The sequence below is a fragment of the Artemia franciscana genome, chromosome 3 (assembly GCF_032884065.1).
Source record: "Artemia franciscana chromosome 3, ASM3288406v1, whole genome shotgun sequence".
Classification (NCBI taxonomy): domain Eukaryota; kingdom Metazoa; phylum Arthropoda; class Branchiopoda; order Anostraca; family Artemiidae; genus Artemia; species Artemia franciscana.
The window spans coordinates 55,017,800-55,040,861 of record NC_088865.1 but is presented as its reverse complement, the minus strand read 5'-3'; the positions used below and the strand labels follow the sequence as shown (position 1 = coordinate 55,040,861).

The 23,062-nt window shown below is 30.9% G+C and overlaps 1 protein-coding gene across 3 annotated transcripts in view; it reads right to left on the bottom strand.

Moving 5' to 3' along the window:
• Positions 1-2,025: 2,025 nt before the first annotated feature.
• LOC136025429 (mucin-2-like) overlaps positions 2,026-23,062 on the bottom strand; it is a 163,589-nt gene continuing 142,552 nt past the window's right edge. For all 3 annotated transcript variants that reach the window (XM_065701458.1, XM_065701461.1, XM_065701460.1), the window contains 5 exons: positions 21,937-22,208; positions 19,214-19,349; positions 9,937-10,077; positions 7,855-7,995; positions 2,026-3,250 (listed from right to left, as the gene is read on the bottom strand). In XM_065701458.1, the coding sequence (XP_065557530.1) occupies positions 3,219-3,250; positions 7,855-7,995; positions 9,937-10,077; positions 19,214-19,349; positions 21,937-22,208 (722 nt within the window). In that variant the 3' untranslated portion in view covers positions 2,026-3,218. The remainder of the gene's footprint in view (positions 3,251-7,854; positions 7,996-9,936; positions 10,078-19,213; positions 19,350-21,936; positions 22,209-23,062) is intronic.

Sequence of the window (23,062 nt, the reverse complement as noted above, 5' to 3'; positions counted from 1 at the left end):
ACTCTCTTTGCAATGGCTTCCCTCGTTATATTAAAACAAATTTTATTTTTGACGTTTTATGTAATCAACTTATAGCTATCTTCCCATAGTACCTATTTCCGGATTTGATAAACATTATATGCAACACTTTATCACAAGTAAAATATTCAATAGTACCTCATTACTATTCCTCCAAGTTCTTGATACCTTTGAATTTGCTGGAGTCTTGCTCCTCCTATTCTGAAATTTTGAGAAAAAGGTTGCCGTTTATTTTGGAATCAAACTGGAAGGAATTACTTTTGACTGTTTGGTCTAACACGTGGTGGACAACGTTGATCACAACATATACACTCTCGATGGTAGAAACATCTTTCATGGCGTGGTTATCATTGCTGCTGTAATCCGAGGAATAAAAGTCACCTTAAAAAGTATCCCTAGGCCAGAGGCTACTGCTGAGGAAGTAAGTGCTGCTGGAAGAATCTGAATTGTTCATAGAAAGTCAAACTATTCTGTCCTTTCATCAATGTATCATGACCTTCTTTCATTCTAAGTTGTGATGATGTATTTAAGTTGTGACATCTCAACCAGCCTAGGTCAGGTTAGAGCGTAACCCTGAAATAAGCCATGGTTGAAGACCATCTCAGTAAGGCAAACATTTTTCTTTCTTCTTCGTATTGATTTTCCTTCAAGCAACGACAATTTTATCCTGTTAACACTGAAATTCATTGCGCATCAGGCCGAGTGGTACGTATCTACCCCGGTCTTAACCTTTGACCAGCCATTATAGTGGAAGTCCATGAATAATATTGCTGCCGAAGGACGTGGAAGTTGTGTTGTAAAAGTAGTGCTTAGACTAGGAGAATTCCACACTCTCATGAGTTTGTTGGTGCCATTCGATCACTGAGGGATGGATCTGGACTGAAAGAACTCGTTGAATTGATGTACGCTCGCAGTCTTCAAGTCTTGTTATGATCAAAGATTCTCTGTCTGCTCGTAAATCAGAGCAAAGGCGAGATCTCGAACAGGAAAATTGTGGATCCAATGCCTGGAGACACGGCTGCCATTCTTCCAAATTTTCTCAGAGTTGTACGTGTTGGTCAATTAAAACTCAATTTAGAAACATTTTCCGATGTGCTCCCGTACCTCGGACCAGCTGGTCACAACAATAGCCTGGTGCCTTTTATTGATCCTGCCACTCTGATGTTCTTTTGAATAGCATTATCAATAAGGTTGGCTGTCTAACCAGCATGTAGGTAACTTGGCTCTTTTTGATGAGATACTGCATTTGTTATAGCTATATTACCCTGCTTATTAAACTGTAGTAGTCTATTAACGCTGCTATTCTTCTCTTTTTTGTAACTCAGGATACCATCGATCCCTATTTGTACCAAACTGGATATAAAATCCCCAGATAAATGTGCATATGCTTGTTCTTACAACTTACTACAACTTACTATATACTACTACTACTAACAAATTTAGCAGCACCAAGCTGCCTGGGGCCAACAAAGCTGAAGCACGCTCATTCTCCACCCTAACCAATTCAAATTCCCTTTTTCAAACCCTCCAAGGAAGTTCCCACTTTCCTTAAATTTTCCTTTACGATATCCTCAAAATCAGCATATACAATTTTTTTTTAGGAATGTGGAAAAAGCGCCTTATGCAGTTTAAACTCTTATCGTCAGCAGTAAATATAGGCGGTCGTTTCTTAAGACTGGAAGATTCTCTCAATATTCTGTTCTATGAAAATAAATTTTCATTCCAGAAAAGTTGAAGATTTAAGGAATACACCCACAAAAAAGATTCATTTGTTTGAGATCATTTTATGCCTTTTTGTTAAAAAACTTCAACAATCCCAAAGTCCTTTTGCAATGTCCGCCACTGCAAAAGCAACTAGTAGTGACTACTAAAGATTCTATTCCCAAATAATTTAAAAATAATTTTGAACTTCCTCATACATAAATTAGCTTTAGGAATGTGTTTGACTTCTATCACATCTATAGTTATCAGTGTTTAAGAACAAACACAAGACTAAAAGACGTAGAATAAAACAGAAATAAGCATTTTAATTTAAAATAAATAAATAATAAATACATACAGTTTATTGTGAAAATCAATAAATATTAAACAAATAAGAAGTAAATCACAACCCCATTAGATGAGGACATCAATAACAAATGAGGTATGAAAATCTTAACGTAATCTGTCAACTTTATCATTCTAATTGGAATTAATAATATCAGACAAAATGACGCTACTTTTCTCTCTGTAGCATGTTTTTCATTGTAGCATTAAGATTTTTAAAATTTGCTTAAAGTGTAAGGGGTCTTGATTAGGGCCTCACCTGTCTATGGGACAATTTTCTGTTAGTTTGACAAAATAATAGAGCTGAGAAACAGAGAAAATGTTTAGCGCAGAAAATGAAGCCAATATCTTGCTTCAAAAAGCTATTTCTCTTACTAAGAACGGTAGAGTTGAACTTGAAAGCTCAGATCTTCATACCATGGAAAAGATCATATTTTTATACATTTAACATGCTCAAGTAGCTGTTAACTTGGTTGAAAAACCTAATTAAAACTTGGCAAAACAAATACATTAGCCACATTTCACAGTTTTCGATATCTAGGTCTATATAACAATAAAAAATAGAAATGAACATAATTAAAATTAAAAGAGATGAGATGAAACACAATTAATAATTGCGTATAAAAGTCAACAAAACATCAATTATGATATATTGCATCTTTTGCTGAACTTTATCGTATCTACACTGTTTTTTTCTTTCTTCTTCTAAGATACAAAGGATCTAGATAAGACTACTAGGAGAGGTGTTAAGGAAGGAATGCGATATACTCATAACTGAAACTAAAGATTGAACAAATAGACCTGGAAATGGCCGAATCACTAAATCTAAACACGGCACAACTCAGAATGTAATGATTAAGCGTTACTCAGTTTCGTTCGCCTTAAGTAGCACAAAAATAGTCTTGGCAGTCTTGGGCTGTCAAGACTGTCAAAACTATTTAAACAGAATTCTGTTTGGAGTTCTGAATTCGAAACTGTGAAATAATGGCAATGCAGACGCAAATTGTCATAAAAATCCCATCTATAACCAACTGAATTGAATAAAAGAAAAAATTTTGAGATTGTATTCTATGGGTTCAAAATTAAGCTCAGTGTCCTGATATCTGAGTGGAAAGTCTAAATAAAAGTCTTTTGTAGTAAACGAAAACAATGCCTCAAATTTGCTCTTCTCGTAAGACTTCTTTATCTGAAAAGAGAAATTAGTTCATGTTAGAGCCAGTAGGTGCAAGAATAAATATGTAACTATGCAGCTTACAAACATATTTAGACCCAGCCTATTAGACCCAGTATCCTACTAGAGCAAGTAGGTGCAAGAATAAATATGTAACTATGTAGCTTACAAGCCTATTTAGACCCAGTAGCCTACTAGAGCAAGTAGGTGCAAGAACAAATATGTAACTATGCAGCTTACAAGTCTATTTAGACCCAGCCTATTAGACCCAGTAGCCTACTAGAGCAAGTAGGTGCAAGAATGTAACTATGCAGCTTACAAGCCTATTTATCGTCATCATGTGTTCTTTTTATTGTAATTAACTCCTGCATTAGCTGTCAAAATTATTAAATCACGGTAGATCATTATCCTAAACCACTAAAGCCAAAACCTAAATGCGACAGCTCTCGAAGAAATTTGTCTAATTATCAAGGGTCATTTTCTCTTATAATTTACAAATAAGGGTGTCTGGGCGTCCACTTTCATCTGGTGACTTAATAAAAGCCCAGTAGTTCCTAAAATTTGGAATAGAAGGTAGCCCCTAATGCCTCTCTAAATTATTCTTTCAAATGACGTGGTGAAATAAAAAAAATACATAAGAAAAATAAAGCTCTTCACAAAATTCACGCTATCAAAAGTAAGCAGACTATGATAAATTACATAACTTCTAAACTCTTGTTGCAGTGTTTCACTATCATGGGCCATACATTACGAGACAACTATCCCTTAATTTTGCGCAGTGACACTTATGCACCTGCCAAGTCATGAAATTTTCTTGTTAATTTTTAAGTAGTATCATTTTAGCTTAACCTCCGGAGTCTTACTCTTGAGGCCTATTTCGTAAGAATTTCTATGGCTACAATTTCATATATCAAGGTGACATTCCAAAGCAACCTATACTTATTTTTCGATTAACATATAAGATTGACATTAAGTAACAAGCTGCTTATGAATATATTAAATTATTTATATAGGTGCTAATGCTTGTTTCACTGCAATTCTTAAGTTAAAAACGGTAGGATATAAAAACCAAAAGACTGTAATCTAAGGTTCCATAGACACCGCGTACATTTTAGATATTTGACAGTACTCGTCTTAGCAATTTGTCTGTGTTTGAGACTTTTATACATTTGCAATTTTTCTCCTGAACCGACAAAAATAGAAACAGGGAGTAGAAATTGAATTCCGAAGATCTAGATGTTTAAGAGGATGTTAATTACGATCTTATCACTGTTGTTTGAACATTGTAGCCTATCTTTTTATGCAAGGATACAATTAATTCATTAAGATACGAGATCAATTACAGGTAAAAATTTCTGATGGTTTCTTTAGTGCAGTGAAATAAGGTTTTAACTTAAGAATTTGTGATGTCAAATATTTTTTCGCACCAATGGTATATACATATGGCAACGTCTGGCGTTTATGATGTCCTTGGAACTGAAGGACATATATGGATACACATGTTTTGTCATGTTTGATAAGAGTTAGTATAAAAGATAAATTAATGTTGGGCATGGAATTGCTCGTAGCACATTTGTAAGTGCAGTCTGACACTCTTTACATTCTTGTCATCCATTTTTTTTTTATACTTGGAATCGATCCTACTTCTCTGGTGTCACCAGTGAATGAATTGTTTATTTCATAGGGTAGGTCTTCGGCAACCCTAAGCACCAACCATTACCTGGACCGTAGGTTTTTTTCCTGGTGAACGAAACTGCGTTTATTCTGGTGACACAGTCCTACAGAGTCTTAGTTTTGTTACGCAAGCACCTAAGCTATCTTTCAATTTTACAGCCAAAAATACTCCATCTACCTGTAGTCATAATAACGAGGTTCCTTCTTTTCAATAGCTTTTTTTCTTCTAAGCAATATCCCTTCAATATTTTCGTGAACAGTGAGTGTGACACGAAATCTTTATATAAATAAAGATTTAAAGGAAATGGGAACTTCATGGGAAGGTGTAAAGAGGGAGGCCTTGAATAGATTAGGTTGGAGGAGGAGCATGCGTAGCTGTGTTGGCCTCAGACGGCTTGGTGCTGCAGTGAGTTATTAGTAGTAGTAGTAGTAGCTTTTTCATTAACAGTTACTAGGCTTGTTACACCTGTTAACCTAGGGTTATTGCTGGCTGTTACTCAGTCTTCACACAGTAAAAATCAATTTTGAAGGAATTTCCACAAGAAAAACTAGCAACCACGCTTTGTATCCAAATAAGATTGGTTTTCCTTGGATAAGCATTTCGCTGATGTGACAACCAAAGAAAGGTTTCATTTGTTCGTGGAAAGGTTTTGACAGAACATCCAATATTGCTTATGTTCAATATTTATGGCATCTACAAGTGGCCTCACCTTAGCCATTTTTCGCTGTCTTAGAGCTCATTATTATTTCCGAAGTGTAGTTACTAGGTCATCTGGCCGAGACCAGTACATTGTATCACTTGGAAGGTGATAGAATCCCGATTGTAGCGTAGTTCCCTATGAATTGTCAAAATCTTCAAAGTTCAATGTGAAATTGATATTATCATTCTCATACTTTTAGCAGTCAACACGGTATTTATATGAGGATTTTTGATAGTTTGATAGGGTTTAGAATTTTTCAGTCAGTGAAGCTAGCAGTAACCAAACTCTTGTTTACAGTGATTATAGTTCGTTTTATGCTTGATTTACTTATTCAATTTAACTTTTAGTCGTTCGAAGATCCTATTTATTCATTTATATAAGTACATGTTGTATGTTTGTTTGCTATGATTGTTTATTTAATATCTGTACAATTTGGGTTTCATTTATTCTTTAACAATGAAAGATTTTTCGTCCTTTTAAACTTCATTTACATATTCAATTTAAATTTTATTTGTTGTAAGATATATTTATTCAGTTATAGTAGCACCTGTTGTATGTTTGCTTGCTATGATTGTTGATTTAAATTCTATTCGTTTTGGATGTCATTTATTCTTTAATAGTAATTTCTGGTCGTTTTGAGCTTCAATTATCGTATGTTTCTATTTCTACTGATCTTAAGTTTAATATGTCCTTTTCTTTTTGTTAAAAAACTGCTTTTTCTGAAAGTTTAAGAAATTAATTTTTGTTTGTTTTCAATTGCCAAAGTTTCATGTTTTTCAAAATTCCCTATTTCAAATAATTTTTTTTTTCAACATCGAAGTTTTTTCAAAGTTTCAAAACTACTATCAAAGTAATAATATCAAAGTAGCAAAGTATCCGAGCGAAAAAAGTATCGAAACAAAAAAAAAAGAACCAAAGTAACAATAAGCAGCTTGTATAACTTAGAGCCCTTGCCCCGTAAATTAAAGTTGCCCCGTAAATCAGTAAATCCAAGTATCAAACTAAAAAAAGTATCAAAGTAACAATGACCAACATGCATAACTCGCCACCCTTGCCCCTGGGACTGAAGGGATTCAGCCTCTATCGTATAGTTATTTGGCCTTTGAATGATTTTGAACAACATGGTCATCTTGAAATTTTGACTAGACGCCTTAGGGGAAAGATGGGGGGGGGGGGGTAATCTTTGATCACTTTTGACTTTAACCCCCCCCCCAAGTTAATACAACAGCCCATTCCACCTCATTCGTTAACATTGGGCAACTTGCACAAGTTAGGGCCCTTGTCTCTGGGGCTATGGGGATTTTCAACCTTTAAGTCATAGCTATTTGAGTTTTGGACTATTTTGAACCAAATGGCTTTTCCAAAATTTTCATCAGATGCATTAGGGGAAAAAGGGTGCGAGGGAAAAGGGGATGTTTACCCTATGACCAGTTTTATATCTTAAAAAGAGAAAAATAGTCTCATTAGATTTCCAATCAAATGAGACTCTTCAAAAGGTTATACGACCACCACTTCCATAAGAACTTTATATGTTAACGATAGGCAACTAGCATAACATATGAAATATTTCCAAAGAGATTTCAAGGGGGGATATCAAACCTGGAACCACAGTTATTTTAAATTTAGACTATTTGGACTATGTTGATTGGATACATTTAGGAAAAAGAGGTCGTGGGGGTATGGGAGGTGGGTAGTTGACCTCTGATTAATTTTGACTCTTAAAATGGGCACTAGAACTTAAGATTCGAACGTGCCCCTCCGAAGTTTATATGACCACTGCTTTCATATAAAGTGCCTCTGAGGGAAAAAAAAACAAACAAAAACATTGAAGCCAACCATGGAGGCAAGGCTTGAACAATTTTAAATATAATGGCTATCTAAACATTTGATCAGATATATTTTGGAAAAAGATGGCGATGGGGGGGGGCTGTTGCCTTCCGATCAACTTTTACTCGCAAAAAGAAAACTAGAACTTTCAAATATCAATTAAAGGAGCCTCTATGAAAGCTTATACCACCACCCCTCCCATAACAACTTTAAATACCCCTAGGATATAATTTATAGCTCTTGCCCTTAGGCTATGGGTGGCTGTGTTAACCCCAGAGGTGGTGAAATATGACACTTGGACTATTTTAAACAAAATGGCTATCTCAAAATTTTGATCGAATCCATTTGGAGAAAAAGGGCGCGTGGGAGGCTAATTGCGCTCCATTCAATTTGGTTCTTAAAAACAAAACAGCTTACCAATGCAGCTGCCTCTCCCAAACTTATATCCCGGTGAGCAGTCACAGAGATATTTCAAAAATCGGCCATCATGATTGATACATTTGCTTCCAAAATCGCCATATGAAGCACAAGGGTTTCTGTCCTTACATTCATTCACATCTGGAACAAAGTAAAAACTTGATTTGATTCTTATATATATATATATATATATATATATATATATATATATATATATATATATATATATATATATATATATATATATATATATATATATATATATATATATATATATATATATATATATATATATATATATATATATATATATATATATATATATATATATATATATATATATATATATATATATATATATATATATATATATATATATATATATATATATATATATATATATTATATATATATATATATATATATATATATATATATATATATATATATATATATATATATATATATATATATATATATATATATATATATATATCTCCCAAACTTATATCCCGGTGAGCAGTCACAGAGATATTTCAAAAATCGGCCATCATGATTGATACATTTGCTTCCAAAATCACCATATGAAGCACAAGGATTTCTGTCCTTACATTCATTCACATCTGGAACAAAGTAAAAACTTGATTTGATTCTTATATATATATATATATATATATATATATATATATATATATATATATATATATATATATATATATATATATATATATATATATATATATATATATATATATATATATATAATATATATATTATATATATATATATATATATATATATATATATAATATATATATATATATATATATATATATATATATATATATATATATATATATATATATATATATATATATATATATATATATATGTATATACATATATACACATATTTTTGCAGATGGGGACACTAAACCTCTTCGATTGACTCCCCTGATTTGCAAAATTCAATTGTGTGTTTTATCTTAAGATCATTTGTATTTTTGGAGGATGCATATTTTCTCATGCTGGTATATTTTTGTGGGTAAATTCAGAAAATAACTGATTGTATTAACTTGTCAAATTATAAAAAGCCCAATCTCTTTATGTTTATGTCGTTGCCAAAATATGTTTTTTAAGAACTTTTATATCTGTTATCATGAGTTATCATGAGTTATCACGAGTTATATTGATCATTTTCGTGTTTCTAGACATTGTTTAATCTCTTGCCGTTACCCAAATGGCATTTTCCCCGGGCATGATCTTATGTACCCTGGTAAAACAACGTATAATGTCCCTATAAATAAATTTTGGTATATCAGACCCCTTCCCCTCCTCCAAATAATCATCTGGAGTGTGTTTTTTCAAGTCTATTTTTATTCACAAATCCTTATTTTACGAATATTGAATTTGAACGTAAAAACACGGTGTTGAAGGATTGAGTTGTAGGCTCCTTCACACTTAAGAGAGCCATTGATTAATAAGTAGGGTAAGAAGAGACGCTTGTTAGCAGAAACAAAATTCTGTTAACAGAAACAAATTTCCGTTAGCGCATGATCTTTTTTTACAATAATACAAAATCAACTAAATCCTCATGAAAGGAGCCCTAAAACAATTATTTACAAAATATAAATTTCCAATTTTCACTCTGAATTGAATGAAAACCCACCTCACATTCGGAATATTTTTGGTTTGTTTTTTATTTTAATATGTAAAGAAACTTTTCTTCTATTTAATCTTAAAAGGAAATTAAAACATATTACGACACTTTAAAAGTTCTTTTTTTTGCTCTGTTTTTATTTTTTTATTTTTTTTTAAATCACGAGATAGATAATTGAAACAAACGACAACGTAATTTTCCTGTTTCAAAATATGCCCTAAAGAGCAAAAAAACATAATTCACATATACCAATTAAATAAATTCACCTATTATAATAATTATTATCATCTCTTTAACAATTATATAATCTAAAATTGAATATAGCGAACAGTTCAGGTAACAAATAACAACCGATAGTAGTAGATAGAAATTATAAAAATTACTGCTTATAAGATTCTTTCAATCTTTGCGACCTTACTTACCTTCACAAATTGCGATATTTCCATTGACTCCTACTTGTTCCATACCGGGCTTGCAGATACACTTCTTTGAGCTACTTTCAGATATACATTCATGAGAGTCATCACAGTCTGTACAGTCGCTGTCGTCGAACACTGATAGCTCTTAAATACAATAATTTACATTAGTGAACACAAAAAATCGAAATTACAGTCATACAATAAAATAAAATTTTTCAAGAAAATAATATAAAATTAATACCATCAGTTGAACAGTACTGTGAAATATTATAATTGAAAAATATGGTACTAAAATCAGACGAGAAAAAGAAGTATAAAACCCGAAAAACATCACTTCCACATCGTCCAATTATAGCTTCGCCCACAAAGTAACCATACTATGTACTATATATGTCATTTTGGTGTATGATGTATAGGGTTTGAAATAATTCACTGAGTGGATGGACCCTGGAACTCAGTTTCTTTAAAAAAAACTATTTCTGCTTCAAGTATCTCTTACGAAATTACGTACGTACATACAAATAATCGAACGGAATTTTATCAAGCATAAAAAAAAAAATCGTACGAAATTACAGTTCAGTCGCTGTCGTCGAACACTGATAACTCTTAAATACAATAATTTACATTAGTGGACACAAAAATCGCCATTAACAGAAATTACAGACACATATTCTAAAAATGTACAAATGGGACCTGGTATTTACAAATACAGTTATGGAAAGGTAAATATATATTCGATAGGAGTAAATTTGCTGCTATACAGTAAGAAGCAGCCTACCATTCTTCACTATGCATTCTAAATCTCCATGTTAAATTTGCTCCTGCTGAGCTAGTAACGTTCAGAGATAGGCGTAATTGCGCGGTGGCATAAATATTCTTAAAGAGCCATGTCCTTGATTGATAATAAATGGTTGGCGTAAACAGTTTAGTTTAAAACTTTAATCGGCTATGTTGATTAATTTGAGGTCTGATAAAAATATTTACAAAGCTAAACAAATATGCATCAAATATTATTGAGGAGGGGCAGGTTTCATCTTTTTGGGTTTGGGAGAGCGTAAAGATAAATATAGAACCATTCATTTTTATCAAAGGCATTTTATCGTTTACTTTCACAACGGTGTGATCGTTTACAGACATTCTTAGTTCCTGGCATTGATTTTTTGTCAGAATCTTTTGATCCCTTTAGTCACTTTTTGCTACTTAAAAGAAATTAAGTGCTAGAGAAATTGTGTTAATCCTCAGACAAATTCATATTCCACCAATCTGGGACGCTACCAATCAATTTTATAGTGAATATATATAATTTAACATCGAACAGCGGGATATTTATTGGGGGGGGGGATGTAGCCTGAAAAATATCTGGAATATGATTTGAAAAAAAAAATTGAATGGAAGCAAAGATCTACATTAAAACTTGAGATGAACAAAAATTTTCTATTTTAAGATGAATTTGATTTGAACATCTTTTTCAGACTATGTTTATTTAATCTAAATAATTTAATCTAAAATATGTCTTTATACTGTCTTTATACTATTTATTTGCTATTTTAGTTGTTTTTTCCCTAGGGGTGATCGTATCAACCCAGCGGTCCTATAATATCATGAGAGGGCTCATTCTAACGGAAACTAAAAGCTGACTAAAGGAAACGAAATATATATATATATATATATATATATATATATATATATATATATATATATATATATATATATATATATATATATATATATGTATATATATGTATATATATATATATACATATATACATATATATATATATATATATATATATATATATATATATATATATATATATATATATATATATATATATATATATATATATATATATATATATATATATATACATATATATATATATATATATATTTATATATATTTATATATATATATATATATATATATATATATATATATATATATATATATATTATATATATATATATATATATATATATATATATATATATATATATATATATATATATATATATATATATATATATATATATATATATATATATATATGTATATATATATATATAAATATATATATATATTATATATATTTATTTATATATATATATATATATATATATATATATATATATATATATATATATATATATATATATATATATATATATATATATATATATATATATATATATATATATGAATTAATATGAATTTATTTTTTATAATATGTCAAAGCAAAAAAAGGGCACAGAGCCCCTAAATGACAAAGTATAACATAATAAAAAAGGAGAACAGAAAGAAAAACGAAAAATTGTACACTGAACAATAGTAAGCAATTTTAGAATCATAAGAAATGAAAAAACCAATTGATCTATATATATATATATATATATATATATATATATATATATATATATATATATATATATATATATATATATATATATACATATATGTATATATATATATATATATATATATATATATATATATATATATATATATATATATATATGAATTTGATTTGAACATCTTTTTCTGACTATGCTGATTTAATCTAAATAAGTTAGTTACGTAATTTATATGAATTTAAAGGACAACTTTATTTACCTTGGGATTAACTCATATCATTTATCATTTAAAACAATTTTTTTTTTCTTTTAACTGAAAGTAAGGAGCAACATTAAAACTAAAAACGAACAGAAATTATTCCGTGTATGAATGGTTGCCCCCTCCTCAATACCTTGCTCTTTACACTAAAGCTGATAGCACTTTTAAAAAGCTTCACATTCTTATTTTAATGGCCCTTCTGTTTCAATAGCCGTTCTTTAAAGTGTAGTATAAACAGTCAAACTTTAGCGTTAAAAGCAAGGTATTGAGGAGGGTACAAACCTTCATATAGCCTACAGATTACTTTCTGTTCGTTTTGAGTCTTAATGTTGCTCCTTATTTTCATTCAAAACTTCCTTTATATATTTAATTTATGTTCCTTTTTTCAAATAATACAGAAAAACCGGCTCAGCTTCCATGAAATATACCCCCTTCCCTACGGGAAACTCCTCCGTGAAAATTTCTTGCGGACAATTCAGCCTGAAAAATTATCCTTAGCATACTTTCATTTAAAAAAGACGTTAATCCCTAATCAGTTTCTCGATGACTCCGGAAATGCTCCCTTTTGTAGATTTTTTTTCCAGAATTAAAAACAAACAGAAAATAGCCCCCCCTAGATAATTCCCCCGGAACATCTCCATATGCAAAACTGAGTTGGAAAAGATAATGTTAGACAATTTACAGAAATTTCCTATAGGAATTCTGTCAAATCCCCACAGTGTAAAATTTTCCCTAAAAGATTCAGCCCCGGTAGAAAATTCTCTCCCAAAGGAAGATTCTTCAAATGGAAATCCACCCAAAGCACAAAATCCCCCCACCCAAGAAAATGTCTTTATACTTCCCAATAACGAATACTATAAGTAGTAATGGGCATTTTTCATAACTTACCAGCCTGCTGCAGAGGTTTCAAGCACCTGTCTGAAAAAATGTGAAATTTTGCTTTTTTTTTGCCAGAAGAACGATCATGGATGCGTGTTTATTTATTTGCTATTTTAGTTGTTTTTTCCCTAGGGGTGATCATATCAACCCAGCGGTCCTATAATATCATGAGAGGGCTCATTCTAACGGAAACTAAAAGCTCTAGTTCCCTTTTTAAGTGACCAAAAAATTGGAGGGCTACTACCCCCTTTTTTTCTCAAAGTCAGCCGATCAAAATTTTGAGATAGTATTTTGTTCAGCATAGTTGAAATGCCATATAAAGATGCCAATGTGGATATTATGACCTTCCCAAAGCCCCTAGGGAAAGGTCTTTAAAATACGAAACTTGCCCATGTTTATGTATAGTATTTGTTATTGGGAAGTATGCATACATTTTTCAGGGGATGGGGTGGAATTACCTGCTAGTGAGATTTTGCATCGGGATCATTTTCCATGGGGAGGGAAGTTTCCTGGGATATTATTTTTCAGGTGAAATTTTACACTGGGGAAATTCGCCTGAACTCCGATATAAATTCTTCTTATGTCTTGCTTTCTCATTACCGACTCAATTTTACGCGTGAAGAATGACCCCCTCGTCGATACCTCGATTTTTACGCTAAAGCTTAAATTGTATCCCAGTTCTTTAAGAATGACCCTGAGTCACAAAGGTCGTAGAATAAACCGTTGAAATTACAAAAAATAATTTAGCGTAAAGAGCGAGGTATTTAGGAGAAGATGAATATCCTCATATGCGTAATAATTTCTGTTCGTTTGAAGTTTTAATGCTTCTCCTTACATCCAGTTGAAAAACTTTTTCACATTTATTTTGTCATTATTTTTTTAAAGAATTCTAGAAAATACTGCAACCCCTTCGTGGAATTTCTCTTCCCCCGTGATCAATTCTCCATGGAAAGATCATCCCACATAAACCCCTCCCCTCGACCACCCTCCCACCAACTATAAAAAATTCCCCTGAAAACGTCTGTACACTTCCCAATAACCAATATCCACAGTTTTTGAGAATCAAAACAAAACTATTCCGCAGTTTGTGACAATAAAAACAAAATTTGTCCACAGTTTGTAAAAATCAAAACAAAACTAGTTCATAGTTTGTGAGAATAAAAAAAAATAAATAGCCCATAGTTTGTGAGAATCGAAACAAAACTAGTCCATGGTCTGTGAGAATCAAAACAAAATAGTCTGCAGTTCATGAGAATCGTATTGTTTTTGTTGCCCTATTGTTTTTGTTGCCCTATTTTATTTCGTTTAGTACTTGTACCAAAAACAATCGTTAGAATAGTATTTAAATTAAAAATATTTTTTTTAAATAAATTTATAATATTAATTATTAAAAATATTCGGTAATTTCAGCTTATTTGATATGATTGTATATAAATAGCAAGTGTGTATTATTTTCAATGATGCTAAGACAATGTGTCTTTTTCTGTTTGAAGGAATTGTATAAGACATGTTAAAAGAAAAATCTTTATTTGCAAAGAAGAACGATTTTCGATAACAATTTAACGTAAAGGGGGACTTTCTATGATGGAAGGAAGTCTTCTTTCCGGTATGGCACCTTTTTCAAGGTGAAATTAACTTTGCAGAAGCACAAAAGTGCGGAGCCATCCCTTGGCTGTTGTTTAAAAGCACAGATAATACGAAAATATTTAAATATTGTATAATATTTAAAGCATCAAGCATTTAAAGTTGAATTTTTATATATTTTTGGAAACTTTAAAATGTAATGCCACTGAGATTTTGTTTTGCAGTGTAGCGCTCTCCATACACTTTATACTATTTTTCTGTGTTAACAATTAGTCTTTTTATTTATCCTTCTTTCCATTTATAAAGCCCTCCAGACGCTAAGCTAAAATATTTAGGCTTTTATTGACATGTATGTTTTTCAAATGTTGTTCACTGTTTTAAACAAAAGTTTTTTTGCTTAAAACATTCTGTTTAAAAAAAAAGAAAGATTACCTTCCATTCTCCGAAATATCTTTTGACAAAAAACAGACATACACTGTTAAATCTTTTAATCAGCATTTGAAAATGCCATTATCTGATATTTGCAGCAAGTTTGTAGAATTTAATTTGTTTTTAATTGGTTTATACGGTTTGCTTACATTTTTAAACATTTATATTTAGGCAAACAGTAAATAGGCACTTTTAAATTTTGGTAACGTATCAAACAGTTCGTGGTAGCGAACTGTAAGTAAGGAGGGACTCGACTCAATAGTAACCGAAACTCAACAGACACATCAAAGGAATCAACTCCAATTATAACCAAAACATCTAAATATATCCAAACATATAATATTCATCAAGTTCGGTGGTACCCATCAAAAGTTATAAGCTCCAATATACAAAAATTTGGAATTTTGCTGTTTTGTTAGAAGACAGATCACGGATGTGCGAATATTTTTTTTTTCATGGGTGTTTGTATTGAAATAATAGTCCTTGAAGATTGGAAGAGGGCTCATCTGGACGGAAATTAAAATTTCTAGTTTCCTTTTTAAGTGAATAAAAATATTATAAAGTAACTGACCCCCTACCACGCCCATTGATTTCCCAAAATTATCTTATCAAAATTTTGAGATAGCCATTTTGTTCAGTGTAGTTGAAAGACCAAATAACTATGTTTTACGGGTAAAATAACCCCCACAGTACGTGGGGAGAGGCTGGTAAGTTATGAAAAATGCCCATTACTACTTATAGTATTCGTTATTGGGAAGTATAAAGACATTTTCTTGGGTGGGGGGATTTTGTGCTTTGGGTGGATTTCCATTTGAAGAATCTTCCTTTGGGAGGGAATTTTCTACCGGGGCTGAATCTTTTAGGGAAAATTTCACACTGTGGGGATTTAACAGAATTCCTATAGGAAATTTTTGTATATTGTCTAACATTATCTTTTCCAACTCAGTTTTGCATATGGAGATGTTCCGGGGGAATTATCTAGGGGGGGCTATTTTCTGTTTGTTTTTGATTCTGGAAAAAAAATCTAAAAAAGGGAGGATTTCCGGAGTCATCGAGAAACTGATTAGGGATTAACGTCTTTTTTAAATGAAAGTATGCTAAGGATAATTTTTCAGGCTGAATCGTCCGCAAGAAATTTTCACGGAGGAGTTTCCCGTAGGGAAGGGGGTATATTTCATGGAAGCTGAGCCGGCTTTTCTGTATTATTTGAAAAAGGGAACATACATTAACTATATAAAGGAAGTTTTTGAATGAAAGTAAGGAGCAACATTAAGACTCAAAACGAACAGAAAGTAATCTGTATATGAAGGTTTGTACCCTCCTCAATACCTTGCTTTTAACGCTAAAGTTTGACTGTTTATACTACACTTTAAAGAACGGCTATTGAAACAGAAGGGCCATTAAAATAAGAATGTGAAGCTTTTTAAAAGTGATATCAGCTTTAGTGTAAAGAGCAAGGTATTGAGGAGGGGGCAACCATTCATACATGGAATAATTTCTGTTCGTTTTTAGTTTTAATGTTGCTCCTTACTTTCAGTTAAAAGAAAAAAAAAATTGTTTTAAATGATAAATGATATGAGTTAATCCCAAGGTAAATAAAGTTGTCCTTTAAATTCATATAAATTACGTAACTAACTTATTTAGATTAAATCAGCATAGTCAGAAAAAGATGTTCAAATCAAATTCATATATATATATATATATATATATATATATATATATATATATATATATATATATATATATATATATATATATATATATATATATATATATATATATATATATATATATATATATATATATATATATATATATATATATAGATCAATTGGTTTTTTCATTTCTTATGATTCTAAAATTGCTTACTATTGTTCAGTGTACAATTTTTCGTTTTTCTTTCTGTTCTCCTTTTTTATTATGTTATACTTTGTCATTTAGGGGCTCTGTGCCCTTTTTTTGCTTTGACATATTATAAAAAATAAATTCATATTAATTCATATATATATATATATATATATATATATATATATATATATATATATATATATATATATATATATAATAAATATATATAATATATATATATATATTTATATATATATATATATATATATATATATATATATATATATATATATATATATATATATATATATATATATATATATATATATATATATATATATATATATATATATATATATATATATATATATATATATAAATATATATAAATATATATATATATATATGTATATATATATATATATATATATATATATATATATATATATATATATATATATATATATATATATATATATATATATATATATATATATATATATATATATATATATATGTATATATGTATATATATATACATATATATATATATATATATATATATATATATATATATATATATATATATATATATATATATATATATATATATATATATATATATATATATATATATATATATATATATATATATATATATATATTTCGTTTCCTTTAGTCAGCTTTTAGTTTCCGTTAGAATGAGCCCTCTCATGATATTATAGGACCGCTGGGTTGATACGATCACCCCTAGGGAAAAAACAACTAAAATAGCAAATAAATAAACACGCATCCATGATCGTTCTTCTGGCAAAAAAAAGCAAAATTTCACATTTTTTCAGACAGGTGCTTGAAACCTCTGCAGCAGGGTTCTCTGATATGCTGAACCTGATAGTGTGATTTTCATCAAGATTCTATGAATTTTGAGGGTTGTTTCTCCCTATTTTCTAAAATCAGGCTAATTTCTTTGGCTCGTAACCTTTGAAATCAGCATGAAACTTCAATTCTTTATATATATCTATTGGTATCAAAATTTAGTTTTTTAGATTTTCGGTTACTAATCAGCCGTATTGCTCCTTACTTACAGTTCGTTATCACGAACTGTTTGATAGCTCACAATAATTATAATGTATTTATAAACGGGACACAGCAGCAAATACATCTATTGGCTATGAGATTTAGTTGCGTTGTTGCTCCGCAACCGTGACCCATAGACAGTGGCGAGTTTAGTCTCATTTTCATTCGCAGCAAAGTCTTAATTAAAACCCCTCCTCTTGTCTATAAAGTTTTCAGGCCAAATTCTAACAAACTTTTTAGTTATTAACATAGTTTTCATTTATTTAAATCTGATACTAGCCTCTGCAGAATTTATTATCTCGTCCCAATAGATCGCCTCTTATTTTTAAAGCTCTAAAATTAAATAAATTTAGTAATTAAGTCTGTAAAAGTAATTAAATTACTTTTATTTTCAAAGAAAGGTGATGCAGATATGGGAAAAAGGAAAATTTTGGATCTAATTTTCTTATAGAGTGCTTATTACCAAATACTTGGTTTAATAAAATTAAAATAATTACAAAATGGTTGTAAGCATTATGTCATTTATTTCAGTATTTTCCGTTCCTATCATTTCTGTGCCCGGGGCAAGTGCCTCCTCTGTTTCTACCATTAAAACGCCCTTTACTCATGGATCAAATTGCTGCAACACTTCAAATGGCACTGGAAGTTTAATTTAAATTAAAATAATAAATGGAGGAATCAGATAGCCTAGGAACTTACTGAGGTTGTATTTTAATTTAACAGATTACTTAAGGTGTAATATTACTGTTGCCATTTGTTGTTCAATGTTTGCTCAATGTTTACTACGATTCAATAAAAAAAATAAGTGTTTATGATTTCTCTACGGATGAAGAAAATCGATTTTAACCTTACCAACAAATGCATATGTCTTCTGTGATTTTTGCTGTCTATAAGGTGATGGAATTGAGGGGAAAAATCGACCTGTCGCTGCGGGGCGTTTGGAAAACCCTTGAATTTGACCAACCGCGTCTTTGAATATTGCTTTGATCTGCAAGGTATATACTTTGTCAAAACCAATAAAGTTGTTTTTTTTTGTTCAAAATTGCAGAAAGCCAATAATTTTACAAAATCATAACTTAAGTTACAACATTCACACTGTATATCTATTCATTAAAATATCCTTTTAAAAGACTTATTATTAGTAAAATGGGTTGAAACAAAGGTATGCTATTACAGATAATGGAATGATAAAATTGCAGTTACCCAAGATTTATGGGTGACCAGTTGGAACTTCTAACCCTGGTCCAACCGACTCATCTGGTGGGTTTTTCGTAGACTCCACCATTCCATACAAATCAAATAACTGAGTTAATCATTGAACAAAAGATAATTTTCTTACAGAAAAAAAATAACTAGTAGACTTTAAAGTAAAACAAATAGAATTACACGTAAATGGGGCTGAAGTATATTTTTTTGCTAGATGAAATTAAAGTGCTGATGGCCAATTTGTATATTTCTATATACAATTACTTCTTAAATTCAGCTACTCAGAGGAACTGATCTCGGTTTCACCAGCAGTTCTCAAGGTTTAGAGATAAGCTCAAGGTACTGATTGCACATAGTTTACCTTGCTAATTCACCGTAAAATAGGTTAAGCTCTGCATGGGCTTATGCTGCATACAGTTTTACTTGAATGTAAGACACAATTTTCAAAGGGGAAAAAAAATCATCATCCTTGATAAAGCTTTCCCCCTCTTCCTTAAATAAAAACTCTATGTCCTTGCCCCTCCCTTCTTTCCTCAAGATGGCCTGAAAGTGCCAACTTGATCCCTAAGGCATTACCAAGAAATTTCAGACAATATGTTTTGAAACTTGGAACCCCATGACGTCTTTTGATTTAATCAGGTAAACTTGTCATTTAAGAAGTATATCCTTGGAAAAATATGGGATAACTTGGCCTAATATTTTTAAACAGTCAAAACAGCCATGACTAAATATGGCCACTTTTTTATTACAATCTATACATGGTTAATGCCATTGTCCCTGGAGTGATGGATTTTGTCGAGCTCAATAATTTACTGAGTAGACCTTCCATCAATATTTAGTAAAATATTTGTGTTAAAATTTATAGCAGACACGATGAGGGGTTGTTCAAGGGCTAAAAAGGGCAGTGAAGGAAGCCGGTTGTTCCTTTTTTCATCTAAGACTCTTATAAAGGGGACTGGAACATGCAGTTTATAGTCTTTTCCGTCTTCCAAGGTTTTTGTGACAAAGTCTTCAAGAAGAATGAAAGGCACATGTCTCTTCATTGAGCCAAGACTACCATTTTGCCTCTTAAGGATGCAGAGATGTATCTTAAATCTGTTTAAAGATATAGTGAAAGTAAAGTAGCCAAGAAGTAGTTGAAAATTAACTAGGGACTTCTATAGCTTGATGGTTCTTCTGAGTTACTCTAAAAAACTGCATATCAGAAGAAATATTTATAAGTGTAAAATGTAACGCAATATTATTAGCCAGTGTATTTCTCTTTACTCATTTTGTGGAATCTTTGCATTTATTTTTAACCAATTATACAATTTAGAATTTCTTGATTTAGATTTCATTCTTTTTTTATCTTTATTCTCTAAATACTCCATTCTTGTTTCATGGTTTCTGTTCTTCTGTCTGTTTTTTTGCTGCTCAAAAATGCTCTCAAAGAATAGATTTTTTCCATTTTGGTTACTATCTTTCATCAAGGCTTAATCAATTTTAACAAATGTTTAACTATTGCGATCGTAAATAAGTAGTTTGACTCAATTTAAAATTAAGATTAAAAACTAAATTTCTAAGCTTTAGTGGTGAAAAGACTGAAATATCTGAAAGTGAATTTGAATTGGCAAAAAACATCTTCTAGAGACCAAGAACGAACACAAATTTCCGATATTTAATTTATGGTTAAAATAGAAAAAAAAATAAAATGAATTTCAAACATTTCACTAAATTACACCAAATAACACTAAATCATTATTACTAAACCCTACTAAACATAATTAATTTAACATGCACTAATACTGTATAGATCTTTGAATTTATGTTACAACTATTATCTTCATTCTCTCTGCGCTGTGTACTATTCTGTTATCTTTTGTCCTGTTGGGAAAGGCTCTTAAACAGAAAAGAAGGATATACCATTTTTCAGTAGCATTGGCAAAATTAATGTTCTTTCATTTAGACGAATTACTGTTGTTTCTATATTTCCAAATTATATTTCTTACTTGGTGTTTTAAACCCTAATATGAATTAAATTACAAACAGGAATTATATCAGCCTTCGTACCGTCTAATTGTATGTAATTTGTCACTATTTTCAGTTATAAAATTAACGGTTTTTAATTGTATTCTTATTTGCCCATTTTCTTGAAATTTAATAGGCTCTGCGGCCCACTGAATTATTTCAAGTAGTAATGTGCACTACTATAATAAAAGATTAAACATACCATACAATATATTTTATGTCCCTTCCTCCTGCATCAGGAGGAAGGTATATAAATGCTTTACCCCCCCCCCCTACCCCCCCAATTGCCAGCACTAGACTAAAAAAGAATAAAAATGACAGGCATTAACTGGTTTGAACAGTAAAAACCTGTGTTGTCTTACAAATTTTTCGGCATCCTTTTTCAGCTTTAAGAAGGCGAGAGAGTTAGGATCTGATAAATCATCCGTCCAAACTGTAAGTGATGTTAGAGGAATGGTGATGTTATACACTTTGTCTTTTCCAGGCTTAGTTTTAGAACAACTTCCATCGGGTCTTCTTACAAAAGGAAAGAAACACTTGCATTCGTAGCCAACTTCATTCAGTGCTTTTACGCACTTACTTTTGTCCGAATCACAAGGATCTGGTGAGCAAGGATTTTTCAGAGTTGGGTCGGCTGAAATGATATTATAATTAATAAAATTGTCTAAACAGATAAGCTTAGATTTTTGGACATCAAAGATATCAAGAGAATAATTGTGTGTATGAATTTTTTTTAGCTAAAAAAACTGAATGTTGTGGGCCAACGGATGTAATATGTCTGAAGGCTCAATGAATTTTGTACAGTTCTTAGAATAAAGAGGCTGATATGGTTTTCTGCTGAGATTTGTACAATAAAACAAGTGTAACTATTCACTCAACAGAGAGTTCACTTCATTCTTTCTTGATTTTTTTCCTTCAAAGAGAAATTTTTGTCAATAGCTACAGCTTGCAAAAAATACTATCAAGTAGTAAATTTTAGATGGTTAAATGGTTTCTAGACGCTGTCCGAGTCTCCTGGCTTGAGAAGTCAGACTGCTTGTCTAGGAACACTTTTTTCTAAAGTGTATACAGTCTGTTCAAGATGATCAGTAATACTGGGCTGTTTAAGCAGCTTCAATTACAGATATATGGCAGAGCAAAACTGATCAGCAACTATTAGGTAAGATATTAGGAGATCTTCCATTGGGCGGGTGGGGGGTTTCGGTCTAAAGCCTGAAGAAGTACATTTCTGGTTCCAATGCAAGGTTTTGCATGATAAATATTTCAAATCGACCCTAGACAGGGGATTTACTACCTATTTCTCCTTCTCCGGAGCAAAATTCTTAGACTGAGTGCACATTATGTTTGTCTAAAAGGTGGAATGGCTCAGTAGGAGGGGAGGGGATAAAAATTATTAATACTAAAACAGAAAACATGATTAGCTTCACTTATAGTTATACGGCAGAGCAAATCTGATCAGCAACTAAGATATTAGGAGATCTTCCCTTG